General features: G+C 68.2%; 2 protein-coding genes across 5 annotated transcripts; both read left to right on the forward strand.

Annotated features, from left to right (window-relative positions):
• The first annotated feature begins 3021 nt into the window (after nt 1-3021).
• MXRA8 (matrix remodeling associated 8) lies at nt 3022-8039 on the forward strand. Its single transcript, XM_079777459.1, has 10 exons — nt 3022-3158; nt 4497-4517; nt 4620-4916; nt 5057-5158; nt 5287-5757; nt 6001-6159; nt 6310-6349; nt 6435-6511; nt 6668-6748; nt 6855-8039. Exons 1-10 carry the CDS (start codon nt 3110-3112, stop codon nt 6878-6880), a joined length of 1323 nt encoding a protein of 440 aa, XP_079633585.1. The 5' UTR covers nt 3022-3109; the 3' UTR covers nt 6881-8039.
• Nucleotides 8040-10907: 2868 nt separating this feature from the next.
• Nucleotides 10908-23077, forward strand: DVL1 (dishevelled segment polarity protein 1). Of its 4 annotated transcripts, none has more exons than XM_079778200.1 (15): nt 10908-11175; nt 16452-16521; nt 16692-16813; nt 16984-17087; nt 17324-17462; nt 18198-18291; nt 18365-18434; nt 18537-18676; nt 18754-18830; nt 18932-18999; nt 19156-19308; nt 19937-20068; nt 20205-20372; nt 20448-20651; nt 21740-23077. In XM_079778200.1, the coding sequence occupies exons 1-15, from the start codon at nt 11006-11008 to the stop codon at nt 22126-22128; spliced, it is 2100 nt and encodes a 699-aa protein (XP_079634326.1). In that variant the 5' UTR covers nt 10908-11005; the 3' UTR covers nt 22129-23077. The 4 variants fall into 4 exon arrangements, with proteins under 4 accessions (XP_079634326.1, XP_079634328.1, XP_079634325.1 ...); XM_079778202.1 differs by having other exon boundaries at nt 19156-19233; XM_079778199.1 differs by having other exon boundaries at nt 20205-20651.
• The last annotated feature ends 33 nt before the right edge of the window (nt 23078-23110 follow it).

Consider the following 23110-nt stretch of genomic DNA (forward strand, 5'->3'; position numbering starts at 1 on the left):
GCTTCGCTCGGAGGGAGTCGCGTGTGTCTTGTGGCTGCGTCCGGGGATCCCCACGAACTGAGCGGCTGAACGCGGCACCCTCGGCACCACACCGCTTCCCCGCCTGCCCGCTGGTCCTCGCAGGGTCACGGGGTCGCGGTGAGGTCGGCCTCGGCCTCTGCATCCTCCCTGCGCAGGCTGCTTCCCGCTGGTCCAGGTGGTGGTTCTGTGCAGTCGTCAGACTGAGGTCCAGGCTCTGGTTGGCCGGTGGCGGGGCTGCCTCGTGGTCCCCCCCTCCCCCCCAGAGAGAAGTCCTAGCACTTTGCTATGTGGGTGCAAAGCGCTATCCACCGTAATCACCACTCGGGCCCACGCTCACGGTGTGGACGCCCGTGGGGGGCAGGTGCCTGTGGGGGGGGGGCAGGCTCCGTGGGGGCGGGCGCCGTGGGGAGGGGCAGACGCGTGGGGGGGGGGGTGCCATGGGGGGAGCTGCCCGCCGCCTGGCCCATGGGCGGATGGCTCCCTTCTGCCCAGTGAGTCCCGAGTTCCTACAGAAGCTGCACCAACCGCCCCCGCATTTCCTGCATCACAGCCCACATCCCTGCGCTCAGTCCCGGGGCCGGCTCCCCTGATGGCCCTGAGGAAGCCAGACCGAGCACGGCTCCCTCTCCCTCACCTGGGAGAGGCTGCCCTGGGCCCCCACTGTGGGTGTCGCCCCCTCAGAGGCCACCCAGGCAGGGAGGTGGCCCTGCGGCACCCCACAGCCTCCTCTCTGTGTGCGGAACGATCCCATTGACCAGCGGGCAGGTCTGCCCTCACTAACGGCCCCGCGCTGCCTGCCCGCTGGCGCACAGTAGGTGCTCAGCACACGGCAGGCGTGACCACGTGGGAGCGGCACGCTGGCGCACAGTAGGTGCTCAGCACACGGCAGTGACCACGTGGGAGCGTGCTGGTGCCGCTCGGAGCGCCTGTGGTTTTCCTCCTGATGAGCCAGGCTGCCTGGAATGTCCCAGTCCCAGGAGCTGGAGCCAGAGCCTGGTTCTCACCCCGGCTGCCGCTGACACCCCTGCTCAGCCCCGCCCCCAGGGAAGGGAGGAGGCTGCAGGGCTCTGGTCGGGGGTGCGGGGGGTTGGTGGGGGGCTCGGCCTGAGCTCCAGGCGGGACCGTGGGGATGCTGCCAGCGTCCTCGTCCTGCTCTGCTCTCCCGTGGAGCTGTCCGCTGAGGCCTGGGCCAGCAGTCCCGGCGCGGGAGAAGGAGCCGGGCGGGCGGTGGGAGGGGCAGTGGCCTGGTCCCGCTGCGCTCTGCTCACATCTGTGCCATTTCCGACCAAGGACGGGGCGGGGGTGGGGGTGGGGTGGGGCGTGCAGCCCTCGGCCGCTCCTCTAGGCCCAGCTGGCCTCCACGGAGAGAACAGGATGGGGCAGGAGGAGGGGTTGCAGCCCTGGCTGCTTCTGTCCATCTTGCCCGCTGGGGCGAGGGGGTCAGGGTGCACTCGGGGGGCGCCCCCCGCAGACATCTTCCTGCATTGGGGTCTGCAGCAGGAGGACCCCAGGGAGCCTCAGTACAGAGGGCCCGGGGCCAGGGACCTGCTGGGAGGGGAGGCTCTGCAGTTTAGGGTGTAACCAACCGGGTCCCCTCAGACCGTGGCCGGCCCTGGCCATCCAGCTGCTTGGGCGTCTTCCCTCCACGCAGGAGAGAGGGCGGCCAAGAGGCGGGACGGAGGATGGAGAGGGAGAAACAGACACGGGGCGCAGGCGGGCGGGGGGGGGGGGGGGGCGCACCAGAGCTAATATAAACCAGTTAGAAAAACAAGGGAGGCCGGGCCTCCAGGCCCAGGGCGGAGGCCGGCTTGTTTTTCCAGAATGAAAGGCCCTGGAGGAGCTGAGGGTGAGGGGAGCCGGTTCTGATTCAAGTTTGGAAAATGGGCCCCGCCCCCCAGGGCCTGGATCCTGCTGAGGAGCCGCCCTTAAGTCTGTGGGTGTGGGTGTTGGGGGCTCCCTCCTGTCACCCCGTCGTCCCCTCTGCAGCGGCCGGAGCTGGGCTGGGCGCCTGGCTTGTCCGAGGACGTGGGGACCGGGGCAGGGTTCACGCGGAGACCCCAGCCCACCAGGGACGGGCGGGCGACCACATCCCGGCCGCACGGCCGCGGAAGAATGCACTGTGGGTCCGTGTGGCTCGGCTCGTTTTCTCTGAGGTTTGCTCAACTAGAAGGAGTGGGCTCGGTGCACAGCGCTGCTCTGTTATTTCCCATTTGTTTATGTGACTCGTAGGTTTTCCCCGAGTTTCAAATTAGTGCCTTCTGTGGTGGGGGCTCCCACACCCCTCCCTCCCCTCTCCTCGGGCTGGGGGTGCTCCTAGGAGCCGGGTAACCCAGGTTTGAGTTCAGGGACACCTGATTCTGCCCTGGATGGTGGGCAGATGTTGGGGGGGGGCCGGCCAGCGAGGTGGGCGTTCTTCCCCACTGGCCCCCTCCGTGCTCAGGGTCCCCCCACTTACCCCCTGGCTCCTGTGGAGGGTGAAGATGCCTGGGAACCATCAGGGCCTCATGCTGTGCCCAGGCCCCGCCCCAGGCTTCCCCCCAGGGCCGGGCTGTTCAGATCCCCCTTTCCTAGATGAAGAAATGTGGGGTCATCACAGGCTAACGGAAGAGCCGGAAGAGCCGGCGGTTTGGCAGCCTGGATCCCTGGGGGTCCCTGCCCGGATGCCTCCACCCTGGGCAGGGGCCAGGCTGCCCACGAGGGGGAATGCCCTGGGCAGTGTCCCCCGGCAGAGGTGGGGTGCGGGGGTGCTCACGGCGGAACTCCAGCCGCAGCAACCCCAGAAGGACCTCACCCTCAGCCCTCCCGTCCTCCAAGGGCTGGGCCGCTGCCCCTCCCCAGGACCCGGGCCAGAGAGGGCCCCTACCCGCCCGACTCCCTCAGCACAGTGGCCACAGGGCCCCCTCCCCACGGGCCGGCCAGGGTGGGGGAGGCCAGGGGGCTGGGCAGAGCGAGGGGGCGGTCTGCAGCCCGTGACCGGCCCAGAGCTCCGTGATGTCATGGCGGGTGCTGGAGGGGGAGGGGGCCGGGCTGTTTTTGTGGAGAGTTGGAGCTGGAGGGAGGGAGACAAAGCCAGGCCGGCGGCGGCACCATGGAGCTGCGGGCCCGCGTCGTGCTCTGGAAACTTCTGCTTCTGCAGAGTGAGTGCGGGGTGTGGGGCTCAGGAGGCGCCGGCCACCAGCGCGTCCCAGCGAGTTTGTGGTTTTAGGCAAAGCCGCCCGTCTGAGCTCGAGCCCAGCGAGGGGGCTGCCCGGTGGGAAGGGACAGTTAGGGGGACCTCAGAGGTGACGAGGCCCCGGACCCAGGAGGGTGTGAGCCTCCCAACGTCCTCCTCGCGCGGAACCTGGAGCCAGAGGCCAAGGAGGGCAAGGAGGGCGGGGGGGGGGGGGGCATGGAGGCAGCGGCCGGGGTCCCTCAGGCAGGGGGCCCAGGCCTGTGCTCCCTGTGGGCAGGAGGGGAGGCCGCTGGGGACTGTGGGGCTTGCAGGGTCTGTTCCTTGGCTTCCTGCACCCCCCCACCCCCCAGCCCGCCGAGCTGGCCTGCTGACCCGGCACATTCCTCCGTCCTGGCGCCCAGCCGCCGCTCTGGAGCAGGAGCTGGGCTGTGAGGCGGCAGATGTGGGGTCGCTCCTCACGTCCAGCGTTTTGGTGCTTCAGACCTGATCCTGCCCTTCAGGACCCGGGGGGGGGGGGGGAGGGGGGCTCCAGCCCTGAGCCCTGGGGGTGGGAGTGGCTCCCAGGTGAGGACCCTGAGAGCTCCTGGCGTGGCCCCGGCAGGTGCAATGCCTGCCTCCCCAGACACCAGCCTCCCTGGTGCCCAGGCTCCGGGGGCCTTGCTGGCAGCCTCCATCCCCCGTGGGGACGGCGGGGTGGGGGCGGGGGGGGAGGGCTTGCTGCCCAGCATGCATTCCAGAGCCAGCCAGTGGGATCTAACCCGAACCCACCACTCACCACGCACCCCCGAAGGGCAGGTGGGGTCCCTGCAGTGGCTGTGGGGATTAAGGGGGGCTGTGGGGATTAAGGGGGGCTGTGGGAGAGGTGCCTGCACCATGCGGGCTAGAGAGACCCCACCTGTGTCCTCCTGGCTTCTTCGGCTTTATCCCCACCCATAAACCGGGTGTTAGCACCCACCTCAGTGGGGACTACAGAAGGGGCAGGGGCCGGGCCTCGCTCAGTGGTTGAGCATCGACCTGTGAACCAGGAAGTCAGGGTTCGATTCCCCGACTGGTCACATGCCCCGGTTGTGGGCTCAGTTCCCAGTGTGGGGCAAGGAGGAGGCAGTTGATCAATGATTCTCATCATTCATGCTTCTCTCTCTCTCCCCTTCTCCCTTCCTCTCTGAAATCGATAAAAATATGTATTTAAAAAGAGGGGGGGACAAGGGCCAGTGCCCCTCCCGGGGCTGTGACGGGGGGCGGGGGGGTGGTAAAGGCCAAGGCCACCCCTCCCCCACGTGACTGGCTCTTCTTGTCCCTCCAGGCTCCGCTGTCCTGTGCTCAGGTGAGTGACCGCGCCCGCCCGACAGTCCCCTCCCGTCCTCCCGCCAGGACAGCCCCCCCTCCCCCCTGCCCCCCCCCGCCTCAGTGACCCCCCTTCTCCCAGGGCCGGCGGGGTCCGCAGCGGGCAGCTCGGTGGTGTCGGAGGCGGCGGTGAGCTGGGCGGCGGGCGCCCGGGCCGTGCTGCGCTGCCAGAGCCCGCGCATGGTTTGGACGCAGGACCGGCTGCACGACCGGCAGCGCGTGGTCCACTGGGACCTGAGCGGCCCGTTCGGCCCGGCGCGCCGCCTCGTGGACATGTACTCGGCGGGCGAGCAGCGTGTGTATGAGCCGCGCGACCGCGGCCGCCTCCTGCTGTCGCCTTCAGCCTTCCAGGACGGCAACTTCTCGCTGCTCATCCGGGGTACCGGCCTCCCCCCGGGGGGCAGTTCCTGGCGGGGGTCACGGCTGGGAGTTCCCGGCGGGGGGGCGGGCAGTTCCCGGCGGGGGTCACGGCGGGGGGCGCGGGCGGGAGCTCACGGCGGGTCTCCGCCCGGTGCACAGCGGTGGAGGAGACAGACGAGGGGCTGTACACCTGCAGCCTGCACCATCATTACTGCCACCTCTACGAGAACCTGGCCATCCGCCTCCAGGTCACCGACAACCGTGAGTGCGCTGGCCCCGCCCCACGCCCCCCTCCCCCGGCCGCTGCGGGCCCCGCCCCGCCCGCAGCACTAGCGCCTCCCCCCTCCCGTCTCTCCCCGCACCCCCAACTGAGCGACCTGCGCCCACAGCCCGGGCCGCCGGCGCGCACTGGGACGGCGAGAAGGAGGTGCTGGTGGTGGCGCGCGGCGCGCCCGCGCTCCTGACCTGCGTGAACCGCGCGCACGTGTGGACCGACCGGCACCTGGAGGAGGCGCAGCAGGTGGCGCACTGGGACCTGCAGCTGCCGGGGGTCCCGCACGACCGCGCCGACCGCCTGCTCGACCTCTACGCGTCCGGCGAGCGCCGCGCCTACGGGCCGGCGGTCTTGCGCGACCGCGTGTCGGTGGAGGCGGATGCCTTCGCGCGCGGGGACTTCTCCCTGCGCATCGACCCGCTGGAGCCGGCGGACGAGGGCACCTACTCCTGCCACCTGCACCACCACTACTGCGGCCTCCACGAGCGCCGCATCTTCCACCTGACGGTCACCGCGCCCGCCTCCCCGCCGCCCCGGCGTGGCTCACCGGGCAACGGCTCCAGCCACAGCAGCGCCCCAGCCCCAGGTGCCGAGGCCGCCCCGGGCTCCCGGGGAACGTCTAGGGGCTGGGAACGGCCCGGCCCGGCTGGTGGGAGCCCGCCCGGCCCCGCCCCATCCACGGAAGGGACCCGTGGGTCAGCGAGGGGAGGCCCCACGGGCTGCGGCCGCCTGTCCCTTCCCAGGGCCCCGGGGTGCAGCGCGGGCGGCTGGGGTCGGCGTGCACCGACTGTCAGCCCCGCCCCTGACCGCCGCCACGCGGCTCCCGCAGACCCCACGCTGGCGCGCGACCGCAGCGTCATCAACGTGATCGTGCCGGAGGGCCGCGCGCACTTCTTCCAGCAGCTGGGCTACGTGCTGGCCACGCTGCTGCTCTTCCTGCTGCTGCTCATCACCGCGGTGCTGGCCACGCGGCAGCGCCGTCTTGGGGGTGAGCGCGGGAGGGAGGCGGGACTGGGGGCCTCTGGGGCGGAGAGGGACCCGCGGGGCGCCCCGTGAGCCTGTGTACTGGGTGGGGGGTTCGGGGCTGGGGGAGCTGGGGAGCGGGCAGACTGTCCCCGACACGAGTCTCCCTCCCCAGGTTACCACTACTCGGACCATAGGTCGGGGAAGGCCAAGGGGTGAGTGTCCCCCCCCGCCCCCCGCTGTCCAGGTTGGCCGGGCCGGGCCCTCCCGCTGTCCTAACCTCCCCCCCCCCCCCCCCAGGAAGGACGTGAACTTGGCGGAGTTTCCTTTGGCCCCTGGGGACCAGGCTTTCTACAGGAGCCAGGACATCCAGCTGGGTGAGGCGCCCGCCACACGCAGACGCGAGCGCGCCCACACGCAAACGCACACACGCAGACGCCCGCGCACACACGCAAACGCACACGCGGGGAGTGCGGCGGTGGGGAGGCACCTCCAGGGGCTCACCCGCTCCCCCCCCCCCCCCCCCCCCCCAGATTACAAAAACAACATCCTGAAGGAGAGGGCCGCGCTGGCGCACTGCCCCCTGCCCGCCAAGCACATCGACTTGGACAAAGGTGCGTGGCCGGGAGGGAGGCCGCTGCCCCTCGGGGCCCCGGAACCCCGGGCCGTCCTGCGGGTGGAGGGCGGGGCAGCCGCCCACCCGGCCCCCTTGTCTTCCAGAGTTCCGGAAGGAGTACTGCAAGTGAGGCGGTGCGGCTCCTGCCCGCCGGAACCTCCGCCCACTCTCCTCCCGCTCCAGCGGCTGGTCCCGCTGCCCCGAACTTGGACTGGGCTGTCGCAGAGGCGCCCCCAGAGCCCTCCCCTGGAGCTGCCTCTCCCTCCCGAGCAGCCGTGGGAGCCTTGGTCCCTGCCGGCTCCGTGGCTGCGCCCCGCCCCCCAGCAGCCCCCTGCAGCGCTCACGCCCGGCCCTGCCCCCTCGGGCCAGCCGAGCTCACCGACGGTCACCCCCGGGCTCTCCAGGCCCCTGCCCTCTGGGGGAGCCCGGCCGCTGCAGGGGGCGCAGCGGGGAGCTGGGTCAGCCTGAGGCTGGCACTGCCCCTTCCTGGGAGGAGCTGCCCTCGGGCCGGACTGCACTGTGTTTTGTTAGCCAGGCTGCCCTGCGCTGGCACGGGGCGAATGCCCCTCTGCTGCCGCCAGCCCCTGGGGCTGCCCGGGCCCCGTCCGCTTCCCACCCCGCTCCAGCCTCCTTGGCAATAAGCTGCCCTGACGGCCCCTCCCTGGGCTCCAGGTGACTTTGGGCCGCTCCCTGGGCTGGAATCTGGGGCTGGGGCATCATTTGGCTTCTGTTTTGTCCGAGGACGGAGGAGGGTGAACATGGTGCTAGAGCGGCCCCTGCAGCCACTCCGGACGCACCGCATTGGCTCCTCCTGGGGGATGGCCACGTCACAATAAAGACCTTTCTGATTGGTAGACCCCTCTGCTGCCTCTCCTTCTCACAGGGGCAGGTTGGGCCTTGGAACCCCAAATCCCTTCCTTCATCCGAAACCTCCCCCCCGCCCCCCCCATCATCACCCATGAGTGGCAGGTCTGGGTGGGGTGTCCTGGGAAGAGCGAGTACGGGATTTTTCAGCACTTACACCTGCGTGGGACCAAGTGTGGGGCCGGCTCCTGAGGGTTTGTTTGTTTTGTGGGTGTGTGTTTTAAATATATTTCTTTATTGATGTCAGAGAGGGAGAGGGAGAGAGAGAAACATCAGTGATGAGAATCATGGATCCGATGCCTCCTGCACGCCCCACACTGGGGACCGAGCCCGCAACCCGGCATGTGCCCTGACGGGGAATTGAACCCTGACCTCCTGGTTCATGGGTTGATGCTCAATGACTGAGCCACGCTGGCCGGGCTCCTGAGGGTTTATTTGAAGGTGGGGGAGGGGAGCATGCTGGGGGACGTGAGGACGGAAGGGGTGGTGTTAGCTCCGTCCTCTGAGAAGCAGGTGGGGCTGGAGGTGTGAGGAGACAGGTGGAGGTAACAGGGCACCTGCAGAAGGTGCAGGTCCGACACCCCTGGGGGAGGGGCCGGGGTAGGAAGGAGCCCCTGTGTTTCCCCAACCCTGACCCCGTCCTCCGAAGCCCTGTCAGGACAGCAGGGAGTGGAAAGCCTGCTTGTCACCCTGTGTGGGAAGCCTCAGGCTGGGGTGTGAAGAACATGACCAGCTGCTGGACGAGGAGCCAAAAGCCACCCACACGGGTGGGCGTCCGAGCTCCCAGGCAGAGACCGGAAAGCTCTGGGCTGTTTTCATGAAGACGCTGTGTCAATAAACTCACACAAAGGAAATAAAGTCGGAAGATTTATTACTTTGCAGACCCCAGCATCGGGGCAGCGGGTCGGGGCGGCCCTCCGCCCCAGGTCACAGCCTGCAGGCAGAAGCACCTGTTACTTCCAAGGTGGGTGGCCTGGAGGTCACTGATTTCTCAGAGGCTTGGCTTCGAGGGGTTCTTTTATTTTTAAACACATTTTTATTGATTTCAGAGAGGAAGAGAAACATCAACGATGAGAGAGAATCATGGATCGGCTGCCTCCTGCACGCCCCACACTGGATATGGAGCCCGCAACCCAGACATGTGCCCTGACCAGGAATCGAACCCTGACCTCCTGGTTCTTAGGTGGATGCTCATCCGCCGAGCCACATTGGCCGGGCTGAGTGGTCATTTTAAAAGGTGCTCAGGGCCCTGACTGGTTTGGCTCAGTGGATAGAGCGTCGGCCTGCGGACTGAAAGGTTCCAGGTTCGATTCCGGTCAAGGGCACGTACTGTGGTTGTGGGCACATCCCCAGTAGGGAGTGTGCGGGAGGCAGGTGATCGATGTTTCTCTCTCATCGATGTTTCCAACTCTCTATCCCTCTCTCTTCCTCTCTGTAAGAAATCAATAAAATATATTTTAAAAAAAATAAAAGGTGCTCAGGAAAAGCAAGGGGGGAACTTGGGTGGGAATCCTAAGCTCTGGTTCTTACCTGAGTCCAGATTCTGGTGTGAGCAGGGTTGTCAGATGATAGAATGCCCCCCTCCCCCCCCCCCCCTTACGAGGACCCATAGTGGCCAGGCAGGGAGGGAGGCTGGCCAGGACCTGTGGTTTGATAATGTAACTCCCTCCCAGGCCCCACAGTGGCCACCACTTCCACTGAACAAGGCCCTGCCTGTCAGGGCTTAGGCCCTGGCCGCACACTCACCCCTGCAGGGCCTGAGCTTGACCACTGAGGCATTGGCTGGGCTTGGCTAAAGCGTCTCCTATGCCTTGGACAGATAACCTTGGGGGCTGGAGTGCAGCTGGGGGATCAGACCACCCCATTTGAGGGCCTGGTGTAGAGGGTGCTGGACCCCATGAGCTCTCAGGCCAGGCAGTCTCCCTCCTTCCCTGGAAACCAGCTGAGAGAGCTGTGATGGGCCCTCCAAGGCCATCCTGCCTGGCTCCTCAGGTCACCACCGAGGAAACCGAGACCCGAGGGGAGAAGGCCCCGGCTTTGCCAAGTGGGTACCCCCCTCATGGAGCCAAGGGGACTGGAGGTCAGGGCCAGCTGACCTGGGGTGGTCCCCAGCCCGGGCGCCTCTGGTCCCTAGTGGCCTGGTGGGGTCTCCCGCACTGGCCCACTGCCTGAGGGTCAGGACCAGGCAGATGGATGATTTCCAGACTCCAGCCAGCTTCGGGGGGGGGGGGGGGGCAGGGGCATCACCCCCCACCCCCAACCCCATCACTCCTTATTCTCGCCAGTGGGGCTCCCTCGAGTGAGTGCATCCTCCTGGGGGCAGCGCTGTTCAGGGTCTCCCTTGAGGGAGGGCCTCACGCTAGTTTGATTGACAGCGGCTGGGGGTGGGGGGAACCCTTCACCTGCTGCCTGGGCACCTCTGCACACGTGCGCGCCTAGAGCTGCGTGGTGACCCCTCCCCCCGCCCCCTGCTGTCACCTTGGCATCACATACGTGTGCTCACACCTGCACACCCGAGTCCTCCCCACACTCACTTGGACCGTGTTTCTCAGTCCCCGTGGGCACCGGCAACGGGGGAGCTACGTCGGAGCTGGGAGGGGGGCGGCAGGGGGCGCAAGGCTACCGGTGTCCTCCGCTCCCTCCCAGGGCGACTCAGTCCTCAGCCTCCTTAGAGCCCCGCAGCCTCGGGTCTCAGCCCCCACCGACCGGGGAGCTCTCCCGAGGGGCCGGAGGGCCGGAACCCCGTCCAGCGACGCTCCGGAGGGATCCCGGCGGGTCGGGGCGGGGGTCTCCCCTCCGACAGCTCGGGGCGCGACATGCGGGGCGTCCCGACCCACCTCCTGCCCCGGGCGCGCCCCGTCTGTCCACGCGCGACAGCTCGGGCCCAGAGCGTGTCGTGGGCGCCCCGTGCGCCCGGCTGGAGGCCGGGGACGGGCCGGGGAGAGCGCGGCGGAGGCCTCGCGGGCGCGCACACGCGGCCCCCCCGGCGCCGCGCGCCCCGCCTCCCGCGCGTGCGCAGCCCCGCCTCCCCCGCGCGCCCGTGACGTCAGCCCCGCCGCGCTCTCGGGCGCCCCCCGCGGGCCGCGCGCAGCCCCGCCGGGCGGTCCCTGGAACTGCGCGGCCCGAGGGGGCGGCGGGGCGCACGGACGCGGCCGGGCCTGGTGCGCTCCCAGCTGCGTCCCGGGCCGGGGCGGATGGGCGGCCGCCGGCCGCTGGGCAGCAGGCGAGGCGCGCGCGGAGCCGGGGTCGGCGGGGCGGGCGGGGCCGGGGCGGCCGGGGCGGCCGGGCCGGGAGCGGCGGGCGGGCGGGGCGCAGGCCGGCGGCGGGGAGGCGCCCGCGTCGGATCCCCGGGCCGGGCCTGACCGCCGAGCGGGCCCGCCGCCGCCGCGCCATGGCGGAGACCAAGATCATCTACCACATGGACGAGGAGGAGACGCCGTACCTGGTCAAGCTGCCCGTGGCGCCCGAGCGCGTCACGCTGGCCGACTTCAAGAACGTGCTCAGCAACCGGCCGGTGCACGCCTACAAATTCTTCTTCAAGTCCATGGACCAGGACTTCGGGTCAGTGGCGCGCGGGGCCAGTGCGGGCGGGTCGGCACCTGTCTGCGCGCGGGCAGGGCTGGGGGGTCCGGGGACCGTGACCCGGGCAGGGCGGGGGGGAGGTCCGGGGACCGTGACCCGGGCCGATCCTCCGCCCCATACGGTGTGTCCACCTGTCTGTGCCCTGCGCGGGGGCACGTGGGGCCCTGACTGCCAGCCCAGGAGCCGGAGAACTCGGGGCCGTGGGCAGGCGCGCGTCCTGGCTTCCCCACCCGCCCTGGGCCTGGTCCGTGCGCCTGAGTGTGTGACCTGCGGGTCCATGTCTGCGGCCCAGGGCGCCCCTGCAGCCCCCCCATGGTGGGACCTTTCAGACTCAGGGCCCCGCTGCGCCCTCTGTGGGGGGGCAGGTGCCTGGAGAGCTTATGGCTTGTGGAGCCTGGACTCCGAGGAACATTTACGGAGCGTCGTTGGGGAAGGGGAGGACGTGGGCGCAGAGTCCCCGCCACCCAGTGGGTTCCTGGTTAGCGTGCGGGGTAACGAGGTGACCTGGCACAGGGGCACGGATCTGTCTGGAGGCTCACGACAGCCTACCCCTGGCCCCCTCTTCCGGGATCCTGAGGTCAGCGCAGAGGTCAAGGGTCACTCCACCCACGCCCGCCCTGGGGTTGCTTGCCATTGGGCCTCTGTCCCCGCTGAGCACTCGGTGTCCTGGGAGCCGCCTCTGGTCAGCATCCAGTGCCCGGTCCCGATGGCCGTCTGTGGAGAGGAATTCCCACTGGCGTTGGCCGGGCCTCTGGGGCTGGGAGCAGGAGGCGGGCTGTGGGCTCCAGGCCTGACCTGGCTCCGCCACCAGTAACCCGAGTCCCCCCGCTTGGCAGGGCTGGGGAGGGGGGCCGAGCCGTGGGCTGAGCAGGTGTGCCCACGTCCTTGTGTGGGGCCGTGTCCGGGCACTTTGACATTGAGGCCACTTCCTGGATTCTGTGGTTTGCCTGGGCCCTGGGCAGCCCAGGCCGGGTCAGGCTGTCAGGCTGGGGCTACTCGGCAGCTCTTGGGGACCTGAGGGATGTTTGGGCAACCAGACTCTCTCCCCCCCCCCCGCCCCCCCGCCCCCAACCATGGGGAGGGGAGAGGGGTGGGTGTGTCCCTGGCAGCCTCGGAAGGCAGGACGCCCCGGGCCGAGTGGCTGGCCTCCCTGCTGGCTCAGCTCAGGAGCCACAAGGGGCCGGCCCTGCGGGTGGGGCATCCCGTGCCCCTCACCGCCCTCGCTGGGCCGTCTCTCCCAGCCGCTGCCCCTCGGGGTCTGGGCTGCTGTGGCTGTGACCGTCCGCCATGTGAGAGAGCACTTTCGTTTTTAACTTCGTCTATTACTACGTATTTATTTAAAAAAGTATTTTCATTGATTTCAGAGAGGAAGGGAGAGGCAGAGAGCGATAGAAACATTAATGGTGAGAGAGTCTGAGCCCACAACCCCGGCATGTGCCCTGACCCGGAATTGAACCTTGACTTCCTGGTTCATAGGTTGATGCTCAGCCGGCCAGGCGTAACTCAGTTTACTCCTTGAACAAAGATTGCCAAGGTCACACATGCTCTCTGTCACGGACCGAAGCCAGCACCGAGCCTGCGGCGTGGCAAGGCGTGTGCCCAGGTCCCAGTTTGCCGCGGGTGGGCCAGGCTCTGGACCATGTCCTGGGGGCCTGCTGCTGTGTCCCAGAGCCATGGGGGCCACCCACGAGCTGCAGACACCCCCCCACCCCACCTGCACGCCCCGCAGAGGCCGGCCCCCAGGACATGGTCCAGAGCCTGGTCCACCCGCGTGGACACGTGGGTCCTGGTTGGGGAGGAGGGTGGGCAGACTGTTGGAGCAGCCCTGGAGTTCTTCAGGCCTGGAAATGGCTGGGTGTGGGGGAGCGAGCAGGGCCCCTGGGAGGCAGGGGCAGCTCTGAGTTCGAGGGGGGTCAGCAGGGGAATGGATTTGGGTGGCGCTGGAAGGCACAGTGGGCAGACAGCACGGGCTCGCTTATTTCCTCCCCGGGTCGCTGGCTGGTGGCCAGGTCCCCGAAGACCCCCATCAGCTGCCTCCTTTCTCCCCCTGCCCCCGAGATCTGCCTGCAGAGCCCCAAGGTCTGCCTGTTCTAGAACCATTTATTCGCTGGGCTAAGCTCCCTTTGGGAGGGGTAATCTGTTACACTTTAGTGTGAATGAGACCTGGACGCCTAGCGGACGTAACTGGAGGTGTGGGGAGGGCGGGCAGGTCCATGACAGGGCGGCCTCACTTGGGGGGCTGTGAGGAGCACCCTGGTGAGCCTGGGCCTCCTGCTCCGCCCCCCACCCCACCCCCCACTGTGGGCTGGGCCTCAGTTCCCTGAGTCTCTGTCCTGGCCACGTAGTGAGGGAAGGGAGAGTCTGAGGGGGGCAGGACCATGTGCTCTGGGCTGGGCCCCACTTCCCATGGGTGTCCTTGGCCAAGTGGGTAGAGGGGTCCTGCACCCTGCCCCCCCACTTTCCCATGCATGTCACAGCTGCTCTGACCTAGCGAAACGGGGGTCTCTGGCCTGTGGTGGGTGTGGTGTAGGGAAGAGTCTGGCCCCAGCCCTCAGTTCCGTGACGTGGAGGGTCCTGGGCTCGCAGCCCCTCCAGGACCGCTGGGCGGATGCCCGGTCTGGCTGGACTTGGCATGTAGCTCGATGGCTGTGGCCCAGGCCCCTCTACCTCTGGTCTCTGGGCCACCTGTTTTCGGGCCCTGGGTGGGGCTGGGTGGGGCGGGCACTCAGCCTGGCCGAGTCCCACTCTACTCTCCGTAGCTGTGCCATTTGGGGTCAGTAGCCCAGGGGGTGTCCTGTGCCAGCTCTTTGCCAACTCCCTGCTCTGTGGCGGGAAGAGAGGATGGGGACCCTGTGCCCCTGTGGACGCCCCGAGAGCCGCCCACGGGGAGGGGCTGGCCCCTCGGGTCCTCCTGGGCCCTTGGCCACACTCGGCTCCCAGGGTGGGTCTGCAGGGGTGGCGGGTGGGGCCTGGGATCTCACCAGCAACGCTGAGGTCAAGGGCAGGGAGCCACCGGGGTGCCTGGGTGCCTCAGAGGAGATGCTGCGGAGTCGGCTCTCCGCCCGGCGAGGTCCGCTCTCCGCCCGGCGAGGCCGGCCCGGGGGCCTCAGGGTTGTCGGGAGGCGTTTTCCCAACCGCCACCCCTGGGCTCCCGCCAGCGCGGGGCTCCCCGAGGAGAGGAGCCTGTGCCCTTGGCCCTGGGGGCTCCGGCGTCTCCTCCTCCATCGATGTCCTCCCTCCCGGTCCTGGGCCTGTGGGGCCCCGTTGCCCCGCCCCCAGGTGGATGGCAGGATGCTCTGTCACGCGTGTACACGGAGGTGCAGGACGGGTCCTCAGGCTGGCGAGGGCCGGGGAGCAGGGCCTCTGGGAGCTGGGAGGGCCTCTGTGCTGAGGGGGGCCCTGAGGCCTCAGGCAGCCCTTGGTGGAGGGTCATGGAGAGGCCCTGGCCAGGCGGGCAGGAGGGGCTTGGGTGCTCCTGGGCCTCCGAGGGAGCCCGGGGTGCCTCCCTGTGGGTGAATCAGAAAGGGGCGGAGCTTGGTGTGGCAGGGAGGCCGCCCAAGGGCCCACCTGGCCGTGTGGGGACCGGCCCCTTCCCCCTTCCCCTCCCCCCCACCCTGGTCAGTCAGCTGCAGCAGGCGGGGTCCCCGTGTCCCCGGCCCACCCCAGGTCCTCCTGTGGTGCCAGCCTCGGGTCTGGGCTGGGTCCCGCCTCCCTGGCGCTCAGGCCTGCAGGGCTGTGGTGCCTGAGTGGGGGCAGCAGACGTGGGGCTGAGAAGGGACCTTTCTGCAGGTTGAGGTGCCCAGCGTATGGGTGCCTGTGGGGCTGGCCCTGGAAGACATCTGGGGGTGCCCCCTCCCCCCAGGTTGGCCCTGTCTCCTCTGTCTCCTCTGCCCCAGGGTCTAGGGCTCCCTCCCTGTGTGTGAAGCCTTGCTCCCTGGTCAGGACTGTGGGGTGCCAGCTCTGGGGGCTCCTGCCACCTGCTGCTGCCCAGGACCCGCCGAGTGAGGCTGCTTCCTGCCCGGTGCCCTGGCCCCCGTCTCTCCGCTGGGCATGGCCTTTGGCGTGGAAATCCTGCTGTGCTGGGGAGGGCTGGGCTCCAGGCGGGAGGGCGTCTAGGCCCCTCCTGCTGCAGGCCCCACCCTGCCTGGCCTGCTCCCCGGCCTCCAGGGGCCACAGTGTGGGGTGTGTCTGGGCCACAGCCCATGCCTGTCCTGCCCCAGGGCCCCCTGCCAGCTGTGCTGGCTGCTGTTCCCCTCACCTCTGGAACCTGAAACCTTGACCCCCACACACACCTGTTTCTGAACCCCGGGGTCATGGGCCTCCTTCCCAGTTAGCGTTGCCCTGGCCTCTCTATCCTGCCCTCCCCAACCCTCAAGCCACCTGACCAGGGGCCCCATTAAGAAATAGGCCTGGTGCCCGGCTGGCGTGCTCAGTGGTTGAGTGTCGACCTATGAACCAGGAGGTCATGGTTCAATTCCCAGTCAGGGCACGTGCCCAGGTTGCAGGCTGGATCCCTAGTGTGGGGCGTGCAGGAGGCAGCCGATCCATGATTCTCTCGCATCCTTGATGTTTCTGTCTCTCTCTCCCTCTCCCTTCCTCTCTGAGAGCAATAAAAATATTTAAAAATAATAAAGAAATAGGCCTGGCTGCTCTCTGTGCAGTGGGTGTGGCCACTGTGCAGAGGTCAGGCAGGGCTCGCTGACCTCTGAGGCTGACCTCTCGGTGGGCCCAGCTGGCCTCTCAGGTCCGGAGTTGAGCAGGTGCAGCAAGTGGGGTCTGCTTGTCTCCCTGGGTGGGCTGGTGGCCTGCCCTCGGAGAGTGCGTGCGTGTGCATGTGGGGGTGCATGTACTGTGCCATCTCGACCCGCCTGTGTCCATGGGGTCCTGTGCTGAGGCTGCCGTGACCCAGGCCCTGTGCTGGGCTGGGGGGGAGGGGTGCAGAGGAGAAACCAGACAGAGTCCCTCCCTCGCAGCTCTTCCCCTGGGGTGCACACAGAGCAAGGCGGGCTCGAGGTGTAGGGTGCTGCAGGTGGTGACCCCGGTGCTGAGGGCCGGAGCTCTGGCCCCTGGGCTGGGCCCTGGAAGGGGCGCTCAGGAGGATGACTGGAGCCCCAGGAAGAGAATGTGGTGGGCGGGACAGCCACACAGACTGACAGCTGGGCGTGTGCTGGGCGCCCTGGTCGGGCGGGGGCTTCTCTCCGGAGCACACGGGGAGAGCGGCCCTGTGCGGGGCTCACGGCGGTGTTTGCCCGCAGGGTGGTGAAGGAGGAGATCTCTGCGGACAATGCCAGGCTGCCCTGCTTCAATGGCCGCGTGGTCTCCTGGGTGAGTCTGGGGGGCGTTGGCAGCGGGCTTTGGCTGGGGTGGGGGTGGTCCCAGGATCGTAGGGGGCGGGGCTCAGGCTAGCTGAGTGTGCGAGGCTGGGCGCCTGTGCCCTGGGCACCCTGTGGGGGGCGGTGGCCAGAGGCACCTCTGAGCCTCACTGTCCTCCGCAGCTGGTCCTGGCGGAGGGCGCGCACTCAGACACGGGCTCTCAGGCCACCGACGGCCACACCGACCTGCCCCCACCACTTGAGCGGATGGGTGGCATCGGGGACTCCCGGCCCCCATCTTTCCAGTAAGAACTCGGGGGGACTGAGCCCGGTGGTCCTGCGGGCCCTGACTGTCTGGGGTGGGCAGCTGGGCAGGTGGGTGGAGTCAGGGTCTCGCCAGGCAGCGGGGAGGCAAGGGCCTGAAAGGGTCCCAGGCATTGGGGGCCCAGTTTGCACAACACTCTTGTCGGCACAGCCCGAATGTGGCCAGCAGCCGTGATGGGATGGACAACGAGACCGGCACTGAATCCATGGTCAGCCACCGGCGTGAGCGAGCCCGACGCCGGAACCGGGAAGAGGGTAACAGGCCACACCCTCCACCCCAGACCCCAGAGCACACCCCAGGTCCCTGCTGCCCACGCGTTCCTGCCCCGGCCAGTGGGGTCTCTGGGGAGGGGTCCCAGGCCCGACTTCTCGAGGATCTGACCCCTCGTCCAGCAGCCCCTTAGTCACGCTGCCCCGCTCTGAGGTCAACAGGGGCCACCGTGACCTCCAGGGATCCCCGTAGTTGGCTCACTTCCCTTCTGTCTCCACAGCCACCCGTGCCAACGGGCACCCAAGGGGGGACCGGCGGCGGGACCTGGGCTTGCCCCCCGACAGTGCCTCCACCCTGCTGAGCAGTGAACTCGAGTCCAGCAGCTTCATCGACTCTGATGAAGATGACAACACGAGCCGGTGCGCGGGCATGTGTGCGTGTGCAGGCGTGTGTGCACGTGTGTGTGTGCGCATGCAGATATGGGCATGTCTGAAGGTGTGTGCTATGTGTGTTGACATGTGTGTAGGTGTGTGTGCAGGTGCAGGTATGTGTGGGCATGTATGTGCTCATGGGTGTTGTGGCTGTGTGAGTGCACAGTGTGTGGTGGCTGTGTGTGCAAATGGGCATGTGTGTGCACATGTGTGTGTGGGGTGTACATCATGTGTGCACACAGGCATGGGAGTTTCACAGGTGTGTGCACATGTTGTGTACATGTGTGTATGCACATGGGTGTGTGTCGTGTATGTGTGTACATGAGTGCATGTGCATGTTGTATACGTGTTTGTGGATGTGCACAGGTGTGTCCATGTGCACTTGGTGCACGCACGAGTGTGTGCCATTGTGGAGGCCATGATGGCTTACCTGGTGTTTGTGTTGTGTCTCCATGTTCACCTGAAAGTAGTGACCCTGTGGGTGTGGGGTCTGCATGTTGCACACGTGTAGAGCGGGATGTGTGCAGCCAGGAGCTGAGATTCTGACAGACAGACACCACCTGCCTCACCTGCCACCTCCGTCCCCTCCCCTCAACGACGTGGAGGGGGCGGGATGCCTGTGTGTAGGCACCTTCTCCCTGCAGCCCCCCCTCCAGCCCCTGACCTCTGCACCTCTGACCTTCATGCCCCCTGACCCCCATGCCCCGCCATCTGCATCCCCAGGCTGAGCAGCTCCACTGAGCAGAGCACCTCCTCCCGGCTCATCCGGAAGCACAAGCGGCGGCGGCGGAAGCAGCGCCTGCGGCAGGCAGACCGCGTAGGTAGCAGGCGGGAGGGCGGGGCGGGGTCTGTGCTGCCACCATAGCCTCACCTGCGCCCGGCCCTCCCAGGCCTCGTCCTTCAGCAGCATCACCGACTCCACCATGTCCCTGAACATCATCACCGTCACACTCAACATGGGTGAGGCTCTGGCTCCCTGGGCAGGCGTGGGGCCCGGGGCGGGGAGCAGGGGTCCCGGGCGGGGGGCGGGGGGCGGGGCCTGCTGACTGCTCCCACCCCCAGAGAGGCACCACTTCCTGGGCATCAGCATCGTGGGGCAGAGCAACGACCGGGGCGACGGCGGCATCTACATCGGCTCCATCATGAAGGGCGGGGCCGTGGCCGCCGACGGCCGCATCGAGCCCGGGGACATGCTGCTGCAGGTGGGGCACCGGGACTGGCGGGGCGGGGGGCCGAGAGGGCCGCACCCCACCCACCGCACGGACCCCTGTTCCCCCAGGTGAACGACATCAACTTTGAGAACATGAGCAACGACGACGCCGTGCGCGTGCTGCGGGAGATTGTGTCCCAGACGGGGTGAGGCGGGGGACACGCGGGGGGGGGGGGGCACCCGGGGACACGGGGCCTGACGGTCATATGGGGCCTCGCCCACATGACCTGCCGTTCCTGCCCTGCAGGCCCATCAGCCTCACGGTGGCCAAGTGCTGGGACCCGACCCCCCGGAGCTACTTCACCGTCCCGAGGGGTGAGTGACCAAGGGGCTGGAGGGTGGGGGTGGGGGTGGGGGTGGGGGTGGGGGTGGGGCGCCCAGCCAGCCTGCGGCCTCTCCGCTTTGCCCTGTGCTCCACTTTCTCCCATGTCTGTCCATCTTTCTGTCTGTTGCCGTGCGGCGGCCTCCCAGCTGACCCTGTTCGGCCCATCGACCCGGCCGCCTGGCTGTCCCACACGGCGGCGCTGACCGGAGCCCTGCCCCGCTACGGTACGAGCCCTTGCTCCAGCGCCGTCACGCGCACCAGCTCCTCCTCACTAACCAGCTCTGTGCCTGGCGCCCCACGTAAGTGGCAGCTCTTAGCTCAGCGAACTGAGGACCAGGGCCCAGGGCCAGGCCGAGGCGCCACCTGGCGCGGTCCCCCCGAGGGCCCTGCCAGCCTCCGCGTCCTGCTGCTGCAGGGCCCCTGCAGTCGGACCAGGGCCCACACGTGGCCTCAGGCTCACGCTCCTCCCATGCACATCCTGTGTGGTGGGGGTTGAGGTGCCCCAGGGGCCGAGCCAGCCTGGGTCCCTGCCCAGGGTCTTCTGTGGCAGGGCAGACAACTGCATGCGTGTGTGTGTGCATGTGCACGCGCACATGTAGGTGTGTATGTGTGCCCGTGTGTGTGCGTGCCCGTGTGCGTGCCCGTGTGTGTGCATGCCTGTGTGGAGCCCCATTTGCTTTCTGCCTCTAACATGACTAACAGCCCTGGGGGGGGGGCGCGGGGTGCTGATGTCCCCGCGAGGCTGTGGCCACGGTGGGCGCGGCCTCACCCTGGTTCGTGCCCAGAGCCTATGGAAGCACCTACAGGAGGAGGAGACGGCCCCACACCCCTTCCTCAGCCTGGGGGGCTCCACAGCACTGGGCTCTGAGGGGGTGCAGTGGGCACGGTGGGCGGCGGCCTGTCCGCTGAGCAGGGCGTGCCTTGTAGAGCTGGAGGAGGCGCCGCTGACAGTGAAGAGCGACATGGGCGCCGTGGTCCGGGCCATGCAGCTGCCCGACTCGGGGCTGGAGATCCGCGACCGCATGTGGCTCAAGATCACCATCGCCAACGCCGTCATCGGTGAGCGGGCCCTAGACGCCGGGGGCGGGTGGCGGTACGCGCACAGTGCACACACACGTGCACATGTGCACACACAAACATGCATGCATGCACACACATGCACGGCCGGCACCCTGCCTGACGCGAGCCTCTGCAGGCGCGGACGTGGTGGACTGGCTGTACACGCACGTGGAGGGCTTCAAGGAGCGGCGTGAGGCGCGCAAGTACGCCAGCAGCATGCTGAAGCGCGGCTTCCTGCGGCACACCGTGAACAAGGTCACCTTCTCCGAGCAGTGCTACTACGTCTTCGGGGACCTGTGCAGCAGTGAGTGGGGGCCGCAGGCTGGGGGTCCCCAGGGGGCCTGCCCACCCCACCCTCACCGGCCTCCCCTCTCGCCAGCTCTCGAGGCCCTGAACCTCAACAGCGGCTCCAGCGGGGCCTCGGATCAGGACACGCTGGCCCCGCTGCCCCACCCGGCTCCCTGGCCCCTGGCGCAGGGCTACCCCTACCAGTACCCAGGGCCTCCGCCCTGCTTCCCGCCTGCGTACCAGGACCCTGGCTTCAGCTACGGCAGCGGCAGCGCCGGGAGTCAGCAGAGTGAAGGTGAGAGCCTGCCCACTGGTGCCCGCTCCCTACCGTCTGCTACCTGCGTGCCCGCCCCTCTGCCCTGCGTGCCCGCCCCTCTGCCCTGCGCACTCCGCCTGCTCTGTGCTTGGAGTTTGGGGTGGGCTCCCTTTGCGAGGGATGAGTGGTTGAGGGAGGTGGGGAGGAGGAACCTGGAGGCTCTGGGGTGGTGGGGCCGAGGCAGGAAGCCAGGAGACGGTGAGGGAAGGGCGGGGGTGGCTTGGGCTGGGGCGTGCAAAAGGGCTCCAGGACCTAGTGGAGGACAGACAACGGGGAGCCAGCACCGTCTGCCCCCGATAACCACGCCCCACGGGCATGTGGGAGCTGAGGAGATGGGTCGGGGATGAACCATGAGGAAAACTGGCCTGAGGCTGCGTGGGGACCAGTGAGGCCTGTGGGCATGGCCCAGGGTCTGGGGAGATGCCAGGCAGCTGACCCAGGCAGGAGAGGCCGGTGCGGAGGGGAGGGCATGGCGGGCGTGCCGGGTAGGAGAGCAGGCAGGTGTGGGGGCCGGGCCGCGCCTGGCATGTAACTCGTGCTATCCCTTGCTTTGTGCTGAGCAAGCCTTAGACTGAAGGACTAGCGGATGGACCCTCGGGGCCGGTAAGCCAGGGCCCTGCCCGGCGTCCCTCTTGGCGTGTCCCTCGCCGGCCGGCACCCTCGGGTTCCCGGCGTTTCTGAGAACCCGGGACAAGGCTGAGCCGAGCCGTTAGCCAGGGCCCTGGGGTCCAATGGAAGGTGGGTCTCAGGGTGGGGGGCCCAGGTTGGCCAACGGGAGCCTCGGTTTCTCAGGGGCATGACCAGGCCCTCGGTGCAGGCATCGGAGTGAGGTGTGGGGGCACCACGCTGGCCCAGTGTCCCCGCCTGCCCCCCTGCCCCCCCCGCCCCGCCTGCTGCAGCTGCGCCTGCGTCTCTGGGCGGGTTCGCTCCTGCCCTGGTGTCTGCACGGCTGCCCCGCTCCCTCCCGCTCGGGACCGCAGGCCCTGCCCTGGGTGCCGGGCCGTGGTCAGTTCTGGAAGGGGCAGGCCTGGCGCCGACAATCCGTTCCTTCCCTTTCTCCATCCCAGGAAGCAAAAGCAGCGGGTCCACGCGGAGCGCGGGCGGGAGCAGCCGGCGGGCCCCGGGCCGCGAGCAGGAGCACCGGAGGCCCGGAGCTGGGGGCAGCGGCAGCGAGTCCGACCACACGGCCCCGAGCAGGGCAGGGGGCGGCGGTTGGTGGGAGCGTCCCGCCAGCCAGCTCAGCCGTGGCAGCAGCCCGCACAGCCAGGCCTCCACCACTGCCCCGGGGCTCCCCCCATTGCACCCTCTGACAAAGGCCTACTCGGTGGTGGGCGGGCCGCCTGGGGGGCCCCCTGTCCGGGAGCTGGCCGCTGTCCCCCCAGAGCTGACAGGCAGCCGCCAGTCCTTCCAGAAGGCCATGGGGAACCCCTGCGAGTTCTTCGTCGACATCATGTGACCGAGGACAGGATGTCTTCCTCCGGACGGCCTTGCGGTGGGGGACGGGGGTCCTGCTGCCCCCCAGGAGGCGCTGCATCTGGAGCTTGTGTGGCCTCGTCTTAGCTGTGGCCGTCAGGGGTCAGGCAGCTTTCCACGCGCACCAGGGGCCGTGCTGTGGGGTCTGGGCTAGACAGAGTGGGGGCAGGCTGGGGGGCGGGTGGCCCGGGCCCCCTTATCTGGCCTCAGCAGCCCGTCTGTCCTGGTCAGAGCAGCCGTGTCCACGCGGACCTGGGGGGGCCTGTGCGCAGGCGGGTCTGACCTGCCCCCGTGGCGTGGGCCTCAGGGACCCCCGTGTGCCCACAGCACTGCATACAGGTCCCCGGCCAAACTGAGGTGGTTGCCGGGCCTGGTCCCTACGGTCACCCAGTGTGCAGGCCCTACGCTTCTTGCTCAGACTGGGGGGGCCATGTTGGGGTGGAAGGGAGCCCCCAGACCTCTCTGGCTGCCCGGGTCGGGTGTAACTTATTTATTTATTTCTTGGCCCGTGTCCTGTGGGAGGTGGTGGCCAGGCATGTCCCCCCGCCGCCGGGTCTCAGAGTGAATGCGGAGGCACAGGGAGTGTCTGCACGGGGGGGCCAGAGAGGGGGGGCGGGAGGGGCACATCTCAGCGGCGGGAGGCGTGGACTGTGGCCCACGGATGCTCAGCTGCTGCAGGGACGGGTCTGGGGAGAGGGGCCAGCCTGCCCTCCCTGCTGTCCTCAGGTGACCGCCCCCCCCTCACACACACACACACACACACACACACACACACGCTTCCTCCCAGTGAGCTGGCCTGCATGTGTCTGCAATGTGGATACTGTACCGTGTCTGCGGTGTAGATACTGTATCAAGTCAGAGGGCGTCTGGATAGTGAACGGAGCTGCTTCTGTGTAAATGCTATTTTAAACACTAAAAAGCATTTAATTTTATGGGACTGACTGTGCCTGTGTCTCTTCTCTCCT

Source organism: Cnephaeus nilssonii, assembly GCF_951640355.1.
Source record: "Cnephaeus nilssonii genome assembly, chromosome: 7".
In the NCBI taxonomy this organism is placed as follows: Eukaryota; Metazoa; Chordata; class Mammalia; order Chiroptera; family Vespertilionidae; genus Cnephaeus; species Cnephaeus nilssonii.